This window comes from Vulpes vulpes, chromosome 9 (assembly GCF_048418805.1).
Source record: "Vulpes vulpes isolate BD-2025 chromosome 9, VulVul3, whole genome shotgun sequence".
NCBI classification, from domain to species: Eukaryota; Metazoa; Chordata; class Mammalia; order Carnivora; family Canidae; genus Vulpes; species Vulpes vulpes.
The window spans coordinates 92,422,434-92,437,632 of record NC_132788.1 but is presented as its reverse complement, the minus strand read 5'-3'; the positions used below and the strand labels follow the sequence as shown (position 1 = coordinate 92,437,632).

The 15,199-nt window shown below is 41.3% G+C and overlaps 1 protein-coding gene across 13 annotated transcripts in view; it reads left to right on the top strand.

Moving 5' to 3' along the window:
* RBM6 (RNA binding motif protein 6) overlaps nt 1-15,199 on the top strand; it is a 121,969-nt gene that overhangs the window by 94,144 nt on the left and 12,626 nt on the right. For 12 of the 13 annotated variants that reach the window (XM_025987697.2, XM_072722265.1, XM_072722268.1 and 9 more), the window contains 8 exons: nt 2,357-2,431; nt 9,268-9,328; nt 11,603-11,875; nt 12,279-12,439; nt 13,710-13,807; nt 14,496-14,538; nt 14,674-14,755; nt 15,001-15,086. In XM_025987697.2, coding sequence (XP_025843482.1) covers nt 2,357-2,431; nt 9,268-9,328; nt 11,603-11,875; nt 12,279-12,439; nt 13,710-13,807; nt 14,496-14,538; nt 14,674-14,755; nt 15,001-15,086 — 879 coding nt within the window. Of the gene's footprint in view, nt 1-1,262; nt 1,430-2,356; nt 2,432-9,267; nt 9,329-11,602; nt 11,876-12,278; nt 12,440-13,709; nt 13,808-14,495; nt 14,539-14,673; nt 14,756-15,000; nt 15,087-15,199 lie in introns of those variants that run through there. The other variant, XM_025987713.2, reaches the window with a different exon arrangement.

Genomic DNA, 15,199 nt, shown 5'->3' with positions numbered 1-15,199 from the left:
GAAATCAAAATTTGCAAATAACTGTATTTGCAGTAGTGCCTTATTCCTTTGGCACTGTTTACTCTTCAAATAGCAACCCACACGTTTTGTGGACAGGGTGTACAGATGCACACTATGACAGCAGTACCTCCCTCCAGAGCCACTGTGTGCTAAGCACTCCAGTCTCCCAGGGATAGTTGGATCCATTTAGTCTTTCGTTCCTTCCATAAAACGCTTATTAAGTTTATTTTCTTTACCAAATATTGCACTTGATACTGATAATAAAAGGCCAGCAAGATTTAGCCGAGACACTAAGATCTGACCCAGGAATTGCCAACTAACACTAAGTGCTTTTGTAAAGATACAGGTTCTAATGTGTGGTGACCATTTCCTATGAAAACTTAGTCTTTTAGTAGATCGAAATGGGCTGTGAAATATTACCTGACAAGTGAATGAGGTGAAGTGAGTGGCTTTTTGACTGGTCTAGTCTCACCTGCTGATGCTGGTCCTTTTTTAGCACTTAGGAGTCAAAATACACTTATCAAGCCCTCACTATATTCCATGGTTAGCTCTTTACATGTATTAATTTACTGAATCTTCAAAACCATCTTATGAAATACGTACTGTTATCCTTACTTTACAAACGAGGAAACTGAAGCACATGGAAGTTAATAAGGTCCTTGTTGAAGGTCATGAGGTGGAGGCAAGATTCAAATTTATGGAATCTGACCCAGAGTTCATGTTCTTAAATAATGTGATAAACTGCCTCTAGGCAGAAGGATACCATCCTGACTAATGTCCTGTATGGTAGAGCTTGGCAGAGTGATAGTCCCCTGACCTCCCTGCCTGCAGAGTTCTTCTCTTTCCTGGATTGGTTTCTGAGAGCAGATTACTTGTCCTTAATACAGAGCAGGAGTTGATGAATTCGGTAGGAGGTCCCTTATTTACAGCCTCACATGTGAATCTGGCTCTGCCTTTCACCATCTGGGTGACCTTGACTCTGAGCATGTTTCCTCATCTGTAAAGTGGAGATAATGTGTTTTATGGGATCATTCAGGGGATTCAACAAGATCGCATTAACAGTTTCTGGCTCTGAGTAAGCACTTAATAAATGTTAGCAAGTTTTTATTATCATCGTCTTCTGGCCTTGAGAACAAACCAAGAAACAATTTCTCAGAGACCAGATTCTAAGACTTAGGTAGGTGGGCAGATTTCCTTTGGTTTTGACAAGACAATAATTTTATTCTGTATATTTCTCTTGACTCTTTTGGTGTGAAAAGCAGAGAGGTAAAGCATTATTTGACAGATGTATGGATTCAAGCAAGAAACTGAGGTCCATTTGCAAAGAAATGCCTTGTAGAACTCAGAGCCCTGTCTGAGGAGACACAGAGGACCCTAGAGGGCGGAGAATGAACACAGCGCAGGGGCTAGTTCCAGAGTCGCATCCTCGGTTAGTTCACTTACCAGTGTGGGTGAGGGTCTCTTGTCAGTAGGCAGAGATTTTTTTCTCCTCTGCTCTAACACGTATCTGCTGGCTAGTGTTTATTAAACAAACCTTACTTTTTCTTGGTGTGAAATAGAATTTGTGACTTTTCCAAAAGGCAAAGGAGCTCTGTAACTGCAAGCTTATTGAGCCCCTTCCCCCACCTGTTCCTGTGCCAGACTTCCCCATGGTGCTTATTTGCCAAAGGTTGCTCCTCAGATCTCATGGCTAGCTCACTCTGTAGGCTCCAAGCCAGAGTGATACTGCCGCCAGCACCTCTGCTGCCACCATCAGCCATTCAGGCTCCTGCCATAAGGATGTGACCTGCCGTGAAGCTTTCACCTTTCTCCTTTCTACCTGTCGTCGGGGTTGTACCTCTTTTTCCTGGCGCTTTTGCCATGCAGCCAGTGTTCCAAAGAAAGTTTTCAGACACCACAGTTAAAAGCCCTACCTACCTCTCCAAGGAGATTTGAGTTAGCCATGGAAAAGAAGATAACTGAGAGGGCTCCTGTGCCTCTGCAGAAGGAATACTTTGCTTCTTGATAGTGTGCTAGCTCCGAGTCAGGTTGGGGGACTTGCTGGGACTCTCAAAAGTGCACTACATGATCGCTGGAGAAGTAGACTCGGCCTAACCTGCCCAAGGACAGCACCCTGACCCACAAGAGCCAAGGCTGAAGACTGATTCTACCTTCTCCCATGCCCTTTCCCTAAGCTTAAGCTTGCTCTGCCACACTGCCCCAAGTCTGTGGCTTAAAATAGCCATTTCCTTTTGTCAATAAATAGGTTCACTCTGTAAAATATTTCAGCTTGGGGACTGGAAAGGCTCTCTGTGCCTTCCTGTCTCTCTCTTCCTCTGGGGGTTGATGTTGATGGCTTCTGTCTTTGTCTTCACAGGGAACTCTAATGATCCATGACAAAGAGGTCACCCTTGAGTATATACCAGGGCCGGATTTTTGGTACTGCAAACGGGTAAGTGCCAAGAATTCCATTCCTTAGAAGTCAGGATCCAGCTGCACAGCTCCCCCATGTCTCCAGTGTTCCCTGGTAGTATGCATTGCCAAGGGCAGAGCTCTTCTACCTTATTTCACTTCAGATAAAGTCAGGGCAAAGTAAGCTACCATTCATATTTCCCAGCTGCTGCGTGTGGCCATAGAGGGTTCTGGGCCTGTTGGAGGCACTATCTCAAGGGACATACGCCATGCTTTTCAATTGATTATGAACTGAAAGAATAACAACACGTTGACTTCTAATTTCTCCCTAGTTAACCCTTCCTGGGGGTGGTTACAGGGGATTAGTATTCGGGGAGGTTGGTTCTGTGAGAGATATACATTTTTTGGATATTAAAGTGTTTCCAAGGATATAGAACTTCAGGTACCATGACATTTTACCTGTGTTATGCTCCAATAGTTTTCTAGAATGGCATATTTAAAGATTTTAGGCTATACTCTTTTTAAGATTTTATTTATGAGCAAGAAAGCAGAGGCAAGAGGGCGGAGCAAAGGGAGAAGCAGACTCCTTGCAGAGTAGGGAGCCAATATGGTGCTCAGTACCAGGACCCTGGGATCATGACTTGAGCTGAAGGCAATCGCTTAACTGATGGGCCACCCAGGCGCCCATAGGTTATACTCTTATTGTTAAGTCCAGCCAGCTTGCAAATGAGCATGAAAATAAAATTTGTCATTTTTCATTGCTGCTACTTTGTTTCAAAAATAATTATGAAAAATTTATAAAGTTTCTGAACCATGATTCATTAAAAGTTCATCATAGAACTTGATAAAATTCAGTAAAAACTTTAGCTTGACATTTTAATAATCTCAATGAAATATAATTTGTATAGCTGTGGTTGTCATTAACCAAAGCACTCATATTTCATGGATATACTACCTTGACTGTATCATTTTAGGAAAACATTTAACTTTTTAAAAAATTGTGATAAAATACAAATAACAGTAAATGTATTGTTTTAACCATTTTAAAATATATAATTTGGTGGCATTAGGTACATTCACAGTGTTGTACAGCTATCACTACCATCTAGTTCTAGAACTTTCCATCATCTCAAAAGGAAACACTGTATTTACTGAGCAGTTACTCCTTATTCTCCTTTCCCTCATTTCCTAATAAACCACTAATCTGCTTTCTGTATCTGTGGATTTGCCTATTCTAGACATTTCATGTAAGTGGAATCACAGAACATGTGACCTTTTGTGTCTCCCCTTCAGTCATTCACATGTTGTCTGTCAAAGGTTATCCATGTTGTAGTGTGTATCAGTCATTCATTTTTATGGCTGAATAATATATGGCTCTACCACATTTTATTTATCCATTCATCAGTTTATGGACATTTGGGTTGTTGGCACCTCTTGAAAAAGTAAGACTGCTAGGACTATTCATTCATGTACAAATTTTTGCTTGAACATACATTTTCAGTTCCATCGAGTATATACCAAAGGAATTGTCAGGTCATATGGTACTTTTATGTTTTAACTCTTTGAGGAATCACCAGATTGTTTTCCATAGACAGCAGCTACACCATTTTACATTCCCACCAGCAATGTATGAGTGTTCTAATTTCTGCACATCTTTGGCAACGTTTGTAATTTTAACCCTTTAAAAAAATGTTTTTGTTTTTAAGTTATCTCTACACCCATCGTGGGGTTCAAATTCACAACCTCAAGATCAAGAGTTGCACACTTATCAACTGAGCCAGCTAGGCACTCCAACCCTTTTTTGTAATAGCCATTCTAATGGGTATAAAATAGTACCTTGTGATTTTAATTTGCATCTCCCTAAGTGATAAATGATGTTGAGCATCTTTTTTTTTTTTTTTTTTGATCATTCTTTTATGTGCTTGTTTCCACTTTTATATCTTTCTGGAGAAATGTTTATTCAAGTCCTTTGCCCATTTTTATTTGGGTTGTTTGTTAATAAGTTCTTTATACATTCTGAGCCTTTATCAGATAGGTGATTTGCAATTATTTTCTCCCATTCTGTAGGTTGTCTTTTACTTTCTGAGTTTTTTGCACAAAAATTAATTTTAATAAAGTCCAGTTCAACTATTTTTTTCTTTTGATGCTGGTCTTTTGGTGTCAGGAAACCATTACCAAATCCAAGGTGTTGAAGATTTACCCCGTGTGTTCTTTTTTTTTTTTTTTTTTTTAAGATTTTATTTATTTATTCATGAGAAACACGCACAGAGAGGCAGAGACACAGGCAGAGGGAGAAGCAGGCTCCATGCAGGGAGCCTGACGCGGGACTCGATCCCGGGTCTCCAGGGTCAGGCCCTGGACTGAAGGTGGCGCTTAACCACTGAGCCACCCGCACCGCCCCTTACCCCAGTGTTTTCTTCTTAGAATTTTAAGTTTGGGCTTTTATATTTAGACATTTGATCTGTTTTGAGTTAATTTTTTTTTTTGAGTTAATTTTTGATTGTGCTGAGAGGTAAGGGTACAGCTTCATTCTTTGGCAGGTGGGTATCCACTTGTCCAAGGACCATTTGTTGAATTAACTATTCTTTTCCCATTGAATGGTCTGTACCCTTGTTGGAAAGCAGTTGACCAAAAAAAAAAAAAAAAAAAAAAAAAAAGGAAAGCAGTTGACCAGAGGTCTGTAGGTTTATTTCTATAGACTTTCAGTTTTGTTCTGTTGATCTATATATTTTTTTTAAAGATTTTATTTATTCATTAGACACACACACACGCACACATGGGGGGGCGGGGCAGTGCATGTGCAGAGATGTAGAGGGAGAAGCAGGCTTCTCACAGGAAGCCAGATGTAGGACTCCATCCCCAGACCCGGGATCATGCCCTGAGCCAAAGGCAGACACTCAACTGCTGAGCCACCCAGGCATCCCTATTGATCTATATTTTTATCCTTATGTCAGTGCATGCTGTTTGATTATTGTAGCTTTGTATTAAGTTTAGAAATTAGTTCGGGACACCTGGGTGGCTCAGCAGTTGAGCATCTGCCTTTGACTTGGGATGTGATCCCCAGGTCCAGGGATTAATAAGTCCCACATCAGGCTTCCTGCATGGAGCCTGCTTCTCCCTCCGCCTGTATCTCTGCCTCTCTCTCTCTCTCTCTCTCTCTCTCATGAATAAATAAAATCTTTAAAAAAAAAAAAAGGCTTTGAAATTAGTATGTCTTTCAAATTTGTTCTTTTTAAAAGTTGTTTTGGCTATTGAATGTCTTTTGCAATTCCATATAAGTTTGAGAATCAGCTTTGCCTTTCTACAAAAAGACCGTTAGGATTTTGATAACATTTAACATTTTAATAGTGATTGCCTCTACGTTTTGTGATTATGGGTAATTTTGCCCCTCTCTTATAATTTCCCTATCAGCTATAATGCACATGTATTGTTTATTTTATAATCAGGGATGGAGGGAGCTAGCATTAAAGGAACAATTTGGAATACAATTTTTTTATTTTTTATTTTTTTTTTAATTTTTGTTTATTTATGATAGTCACACACAGAGAGAGAGAGAGAGAGAGGCAGAGAGAGAGGCAGAGGGAGAAGCAGGCTCCATGCACCGGGAGCCCGACGTGGGATTCGATCCCGGGTCTCCAGGATCGCGCCCTGGGCCAAAGGCAGGCGCCAAACCGCTGCGCCACCCAGGGATCCCTGGAATACAATTTTTTTAAAAGATTATTTGCTTTCAAGAACGAGAGTGAGCACGTGAGCAGGGGGAGGGGCAGAGGTAGAAGGACATCTCAGATCATGACCTGAACTGAAACCAAGAGTTAAACACTCTACTGACTGAGTCACCCAGGCGCCCCAAACTGTTTTCTGTTAACTGGCAGAAAGCAAATGTTGATATCTGATGTCAAAATTATATGGCTATTGCCAAAGCTGTTGTCTAAAAGAACAGAATGGGAATGCCTTGGTGGCTCAGTGGTTGAGCATCTGCCTTTGGCTCTGGGAGTGATCCTGAAGTTCTAAGATTGAGTCCCAGCTTGGGCTTCCTGCATGGAGCCTGCTTCTCCCTCTGCCTATGTCTCTGCCTCTCTCTTTCTGTGTCTCTCATGAATAAATAAAATCTTCATAAAAAATAAAAAGTAAAAAAAAAAAAAAAAAGCAGAATGACTTGATTATATTGTCCCCTAAGATGACAAGCCACTTGCTTAGCTGACTCAGGGATACTTGTAGTAATTTCTCCCCTTTTTTGGAAAGGTTTGAGGTACCAGCCCTGCATATGTGACCTTTGGCCTGATGTGGAATGCACCACCTTAAAAAATATATGTAGCAGTATTACTTGTAATGGCTCAGAAGTGGAAACAGCAAAATATCCATCAACTGATGAATGGATAGACAACATGTGGTACAGCCATACAGTAGAATGCTGTTTGGCAATTAAAAGGAATGAAGTGGGGCAGCCTGGTTGGCTCAGCGGTTTAGTGCTGCCTTCAGCCCAGGGCCTGATCCTGGAGGCCTGGGATCGAGTCCCATATCGGGCTCCCTGCATGGAGCCTGCTTCTCCCTCTGCCTGTGTCTCTGCCTCTCTCTGTGTGTGTCTCTCATGAATAAATAAATAAAATCTTAAAAAAAAAAAAAAGGAATGAAGTGAGGCGCCCTGGTGGTGCAGTTAAGTCTCCAACTCTTGGCTCAGGTCATGATCTTGAAGTCTCATGAGATTGAGCCCTGCATCGAGCTCTGTGCTCAGCGCAGAGTTTGCTTGAGGTTCCCTCTCTCCCTCTGCCCCTCCTGCTTATACTCTCTCACAAATAAAGTAGGTAGATAGATAGATAGATAGATAGATAGATAGATAGATAGATAGATAGGAAAGAGTACTGCAACATGCTAAGACAGGGATAAACTTTGAAAACATTATGCCAGACACAAAATACCTTCTATTGCACTATTCCATAGGGCTGATGGTAGGAATGGGAAATGACTCCATCAGGTTTCTTTTGGGCTGATGAAAATGTTCTAAAGTTAGATTATGGTGTTGAGGGGCAGCCTGGGGGCTCCGAGGTTTAGCGCCACCTTCAGCCCAGGGCATGATCCTGGAGACCCTGGGTTGAGTCCCACGTCGGGCTCCCTGCATGAAGCCTGCTTCTCCCTCTGCCTGTGTCTCTGCTTCTTTCTCTCTCTGTCTCTGTGTGTGTGTCTCTTGTGAATAAATAAATAAAATCTTAAAAAAAATAGATTATGGTGTTGATTGCACTCCTACATATACTGGAAATCATTAGGGGCACCTGGGTGGCTTATTAGTTGGTTAAGCATCCGACTCTTGATTTCGGCTCAGGTGTTGATCTCAGGGTTATGAGATCAAGCCTCACCTCAGGCTCCACGCTCAGTGTGGAACTCTGCTTGAGTTTCTCTCCCTCTCGATCTGTCCCTCTGCCCTTCCTCCCTCAAATAAATACATCTTTTAAAAAATTTCAACATTTGAAATAGGTGAACATTATGGTACTTAAACCAAGGTTAGGATGCTGACTCCACCACTTAAAACTCTTCTGTAGTAACAAGCAGCCTCCAAATCCCAGTGACTTAAATTGAAAGACATATTCTTTATTTAAGTTACATGTTTGGAAGTACATGTTACATGTTTGAGTCATTGCTTCAGTTCTGCTCCATGGCCTCTCATTCAGAGACCCAGCTAGAACGAGTAGTCCCAGTGTGGCACTGCTATCCCCCCTGAATAAGGGAGAGAATAAGAGGCTTGTTCTTCCAAGCAATGGCTCTTAGATCTTCTACCAGGCCCCTACAAGTCATGTTCACTCACACTCTCTGTTGGTGAAAGCAAGACACGTGACCAAAGCTGACACTAGAGACAGAAGTGCACTCACCCTGCAGGGAGACATCACAGTCACTTGACAACAGGCAGGTCTGTGTGTAAGATCCACTCACAGAGAAGGGAACAAGGAATAATCAACTGTAATGATCTTACTTGAGTTATGCTCTCTAGGCCTCAGTTTCATCTTCTACAAAATGAGAAGATACTAGTTGTCTGAATCACTTAAGCGACAATTTGTGGAACAGGCCTGGTACCTGATGTGTACTGTTTACTCATTAGCCTCTACGGTGGTTATTGTTCTCCTGTGTCTGTCATACCCTCCTTATTCACCCTACAAAGCCCTAATCAAATAGCAGCCTTTTCTTCACAGTTCCTGTTCTTTGGTTTCCTGCCAGTCAGCTCTCATACTACTTAGAAACTCATTGGCAAGAGTTCAGCATCTTTAGAGTTGGGCAATATGCTTGCCTTTTTATTCATAGGTTCAAACAAGAACTACATTCACATAGCAGTATCTCTTCTCTTGTTTGGGCTAATGAATGTTCCTTTTCCTTTTAAGGTCCTCAGAAGAGCTGCCAAAGGCACTACTTATATATCTTCCTCCTCTTTCCTTGTCCCTTTTTGAAATAAATGTTTGAGAAAGGGGAGTTAATAATGAATTGTCAGTTCCAACCCAGCCTGAATAGGGCTGTCATAAGCAGTGCAGAACCAAATGTTGGATGCAGACTGTGAGTAGCAATGGCTGTGGAACAATAGTACCCTATAAACCATTAAACAGTCCAGTTTTCATAGTTTAGTTTATTTCCTGTAGATATCCTTGTCTTGGAGAAAGGCATTTGGGGCTGCTCCCATGTGCAGGTACCCTGTTAGAAGGCTACTCTCAAAGAGTAGTTCACCACATTCTGTCTGCCAGCTCCGATGAGTGGCAGGAAGTCAGATTTGTTAGGCTTTACAGTGATCTGGGATATGGCTTATTTCCTTCATGTTTGGCAGGTGCTATTGTGTTGCATATACATAAGATTTTTAAAAATGTTTTTGGTCAAATTGAAGTCTCTCCCTTTCCCATGCAGTGTAAGGCCAGCGTAGCTGGACACCGATCTTCATGTTCAGTCTGCAAGTGCCCAAGGGAAGGTAAGTGGTGGTAGAGGTGATGTTGGTAGTTTTTATGTGCTGAGCAAAACAAATTTGATGCTCTCTTTGGTTTTTAAGAGTGGTCACTCCTAAATACAAGTTAAACTATAAAGTTCTTAAAAGTACAATGTGATCTCTAAATTCATACGACCTCTTAATGACTGATACTGAATCTCAGAGCTCCACCAGGGGAAGGAGATGGGTTGCTGGATCCTCACACTGAGGGAACTATGTGGGCAGCTGACCAGAGGTCAATAGTACTGTTATTTAGAATATATTTAAGGATGTTAAGTTGAGAAAGAGTCTCCTTGGCATTAGTCCATGTGACCCTTATCTTCTACTGCTTCAGAGTTATTGGGAATCATCTATTATTGGAATTATTTTCTTACTTACACTCTATATAAATATTTCAGGATCTTCAACAGAAAAATATTTGTTAAAATAACAGTAAAAAGGGCAGCCCCAGTGGCGCAGCAGTTTGGCACTGCCTGCAGCCCGGGGTGTGATCCTGGAGACCAGGGATCGAGTCCCACGTTGGGCTCCCTGCATGGAGCCTGCTTCTCCCTCTGCCTGTGTCTCTGCCTCTCAGTTCTCTCTCTCTCTCTCTCTCTCTCTCTCTCTCTCTCTGAATGAATGAATGAATGAATGAATGAATGAATATTTTAAAAAATAACAGTAAGAATATGAACAAGAGAAAAATAATCAGGATTGAGGGAATATGTTGTTTTTATAAAGAAAAAAACCTACCAGCTTCTTAGTCACTTAATTTTAAGTAAATTCTCCAGAGACCCTTTAGGTGTAGTCAACTTTGAAGATTCTGTCAAAGGCATCTATAACAACAGTCCTATAGCAAGGATTGTTATATGCCTGTTTCTGATATTACCCCTCAGGAGAGTTAGGGCATAACTATAAAATACAGTTCAGTGTAGGGATCTAGGTAGCCTTCTGAAGGACTTGTTTGTTCCAAGTTTAGGACTTAGTATGTCTATGAAGAGTTTCTTAGCTGGGGTTTGGACTGTAGTGGAGACTCTACTCTCTAGTGAGGACTGGGAAGCAGGTGTTCTGAAAATCTTTAAGGAAGGCTCTAGATACTATAGAGACCAAACCAACCTGTGAGAAGGTAAGTAAATAACTTAGATTTTTAGCTTGTATTACTTCAGATTAGGGAACATTATGGGGGTTTTTCCCCTGAAGAAAGACTTCTTGGGCAGCCTGGGTGGCTCAGCGGTTTAGCGCCGCCTTCGGCCCAGGGTGTGATCCTGGAGACCCGGGATCGAGTTCCACATCAGGCTCCCTGCATGGAGCCTGCTTCTCCCTCTGCCTGTGTCTCTGCCTCTCTTTCTCTCTCTCTCTCTCTCTCTCTCTGTCTCTCATGAGTAAATAAATAAAATCTTTAAAAAAAAAAAAAAAAAGAAAAGAAAGGAAAGACTTCTTTCTCAATATATTCTAACAAATGAATGGCTGGTTTATAAAAATCCTTGAGCACCATACCACTATACCACTAAGAGGGCTGAAAAGCTTTAACCTGAAAATAGGTAAAACAAATGTTCACTAATTACCTATTGCTGCTGTTGAGTAATCTCTACATTGCTTCTATAGAAAGTCTTTTTTTGAGCTACAGGGCTTCTTGTGAACCCTCCAAGAATGAATTAATTGCAAAAATATGTTCCTAATTAATTGGACAAATTGTCCTGCTGTGGAAACAGATTTGAAATGAATCCTTTATTTTTTGAAGGACATTTGCTCATTATAATTATTTACATATGAATGAGCTATATGCAGGTAGGCCTGTTAGCGTTAGCTTCCCCAGAGAAGAGGGGACCCATGGCCTTACAAAATATGAGACAGCTATCTTAGTACCACAATACTGGAAGAAGCAACACCCCTAGACATGTACATTTGGGATGTATGTTTCTACCAAACTTACAGCAAAGATCATATACTTGGGTAATTTTGTCCCCAAATATGTTCTTATCATTGGTTTTAATAAGCCTAGCATCTCATGAAGGATTTCTTACATTTATATGTTTGGGAAGTCATAGAAAGCTCATAAGATGAAATATTTTAAATACTTGAGTGGTTTCTTTGAACTATTTCATGTGCTATCTCATTGGCCTGGCTTAGAATCTGTTGGAGGACTTTTTTGTAGTTATTTCTGAGACTATTAAAAGCATTCTGGTATGAGTATTTGGTAGCAGGTAAGGAGGAATCACAGCAGTAGTATCTTTTGAATGAAACCTGCTGGAGATTCTCTTTCTGTTTCTGTTCCTCTAGTGACAGAGGCCAAGCAAGAATTAATAACCTATCCTCAGCCTCAGAAAACATCCATACCAGCACCATCAGAAAAACAACCCAACCAGTCCCCGAGGTCAGCTGATAAGGAACCTGAACCCAAGAAGCGGGAAGAAGGACAAGAACCACGCTTGGGACATCAAAAGAGAGAAGGAGAAAGGTATCTGCCTCCTCGAAGGGAAGGACTCACCTTCCGAAGAGACCGAGAGAAGGAGTCATGGTCTGGGGAGACACGCCAGGATGGGGAGAGCAAAAGTAAGTGGTTTGTCAAGGCACGAACCAAACTGACCACTGCAGTTGAAATATAGATGGCCTGTTTTGCAGCTAGGGACCAGGTATTTTCCACCCTAATAAAACTGCTCAGCCTGCTTATAGAGGCTGTTGCTTTCTACTCGCCTTGCTGTACAAGTCAAAGGAATTTACATCCTTCGAAATAGCAAGTTGCTATTCAAATACATCAAGGCATCATTTTAGATTTCTGAGTATTGGTGAAGAAATGTTTTAATTATGTTACCCAACATTATTTTATAGAATCAGTCTTGCTAGAGCAGAATAACATCTGCAATTAAAAAAAAAAAAAAAGTCAAGCTCTGAGGGCTTTGAAAATGAATCTTTTGTCTCTTTCCTTGCTCCCCCCATTTATGTATGGTTTGTGCAGCCATCATGCTAAAGCGTATCTACCGTTCCACTCCTCCTGAGGTCATAGTGGAAGTGTTGGAGCCCTACGTCCGCCTTACTACTGCCAATGTCCGTATCATCAAGAACAGAACTGGCCCCATGGGCCATACTTATGGCTTTATTGACCTCGACTCCCATGCAGTAAGTTTCCTCTCTCTTGGAATGGCCAAGGACAGCTGGCTGTAAAAATCTCAAGAAGGTTTGAAGGACTTCCTTATCATTGGAATTCTCATGTGCTACCTGGTATCAAAAACCCTTTTGTTTTTTCCCTTTGGGTTTAATGCTCATTCAGAGGAAGGGACTGCCCTTGAAAGTTAGAACTCTGTTTTCCCAATTTGGTTTTGTCTTGTGGCATTTGCAACATCCAGTCAAAATAACATGAGAACTTACTTACTTGTGAAGAATCTGTGTACTAAATGAACCTTCCAAGATTTAGTAAATTTTCTAGTTTCTTACATTTGTTTTGCTCAGCCATAGATGGTTTTATATTTGATGGTAACAGGACATTTCCTCTTTTTCCTTAAAAAGTTGTTTAAGAGATACTTGTGGCTTGAATTTTTAGTTGTGGGGCCCCTTTCTATTGAAGTAACATGAAGTTAGTAAGGAAATCATTGGTCTTTCTTTCTTTCTTTCTTTCTTTCTTTCTTTCTTTCTTCTTCTGCTTTCTTCTTTCTTCTTTCTTCTTCTTCTTTTTTAAGATTTTACTGGTTTATTTGAGAGAGAGAGAGCAGGAGCCAGAGGAGGGGCAGAGGTAGAGGAGAAGCAGACTCCCTGCTGAGCAGGGAATTTGACAAGGGGCTTGATCCCAGAACCCCAAGATCATAAGCTGAGCTGAAGTCAGATGCTCAACTGGCTGAGCTACTCAGGCGCCCCTCATTGGTATTTTTTAGATTTCATGCTCAGAAATCACAAGGGACTTTGTAAACTGGATCTGATGCGATGACAGTTGCAGCCTAAAAGAAGAGGATTTGAGTTTCTGATATCAATACCAGAAACTGATGACTACTATGACCACTATTCTGATCAACCCTTCATCAAGAGTTACCTTTTTTTTTTGCCAGTGTGCTCTTACTATTACAGTTACAACCAGAATATAATGTTCAGTAAGTTTTTCTTTTGAGAAGGAAAATCCATGTTCAGTTCTCTTTCAAAGGACATGGCCTTGGGTGCCTGGGTGGCTCAGTGTTTGAGTATCTGCCTTTGGCTCAGGTCATGATCCCAGGATCCTGGGATCGAGTCCTGTATCAGGCTCCCTGCAGAGAGTCTGCTTCTCCCTCTGCCTATGTCTCTGCCTCTCTGTCTCTCTCATGAATAAATACATAAAATCTTTAAAAACAAAAACAAAAACAAAAAAAAAAACAGGACATGGCCTTTTCTCTCTTTATGCTGAACCATGTCTTTGGTTTCCCAGGAAGCTCTTCGTGTAGTGAAGATCTTACAGAACCTTGATCCACCATTTAGTATTGATGGCAAGATGGTAGCTGTAAACTTGGCCACTGGAAAACGAAGGTAAGGCAGAGGAGTGGGGCTTCTTTATGATTCCCCTACTCAGGTTTTAGGGAGTCAACTCCTAAAAGGTGGAGATAGTAAGACATGATACCTTCGTGTGGGTTTCTTCAGATACCCGTGTGTGTTTTCTTTTTCTGAAACTTGCCTTATTTTGACTCTAGTTGTCTTTTTTTATTGTTTTTGTTTGTTTCCTTAAATAGCAGTACTAGGTACTTTAGTCCCTTCCCTCTTCACTCCCTGGTGTCTTTGGGTCCCAAATGATGATATAGTCTTGGATGTGCAGAAAAATCTCAATACATTCTGCCTCTTGGAATCCTAAGAAAATACTGTCCTTACTCCCTACTCACCTGACCCTGTTCATACCTCCTTGGCCCTGGGAAATCTAATTTCTCTTTACTCTTATACTTATCTTGACCCAGGAGTGGTAACTAGGAAATGGCCGCATCAGAGAAGCAGGCTTGCAGGGATGGGGCAGATCTTGCTCTAGCACCCTCAACTTGTTTGCTGTTTTGCTTCAGTAGCGGCTTTGTAGGACTCTCTGTACTTACTTCCAAAACTGCTTGCTCTGGGTCAGTTTCTTTCCCTGTAAAATGGGAGAAAGAAAGTTTCTTGGCAAATCTGTGTGATTAGGCAATCCTCAAGTGGCTTTTTGTAGCAGACTCAAGATGTATTGTATTATTTATTGCAGAAATGATTCTGGGGACCATTCTGACCACATGCACTACTATCAGGTAGGCTTCAGCAGTTGGGAAGTGCTCTGTCAAGTAAGTGCCTGAAAGAGTGATCTTGAATTCCCTCCAGTAGGAGACTATTAAAGTTAAGAGCTATCAGAAGTTCCATAATTTTAACTAGCCTTTCTGTGATAGGGTAAAAAATATTTCCGAGATAGGAGAGGAGGAGGCAGAAATTCAGACTGGTCTTCAGATACAAATCGACAAGGACAACAGTGTAAGTCACTTGTTTTATTTCTATTGCTCTTTTTCGCTTGACTACTCATTAATTGAAATCTTTGTGATCACCATGTTAGCAAGAGATACTGTTGACTGGGGGGTGCTCATTCAGAGAGAGCACCATCTACAGGTTCTGCAGCTGTTTGGGCTGGCCAGCCCCATTGTTGGGTTGTTCTCAGTGAGTCCCCAGCCAGGACTTTACCGGACAGGGACTAATATTGGCTTTGGTTTTATTCCCACTAGCATCATCTGACTGCTACATATATGATTCTGCTACTGGCTACTATTACGACCCTTTGGCAGGAACTTATTATGACCCCAACACCCAGGTGAGTTTTTGGTTTGTTGACCTTGTCAATGATTCTTCTGAGAAAAGTACCTATAATTTGTTACTTTGAAGATTTTATTCCCTGGATTTTCTGATTGCTCATTACATAAAAAG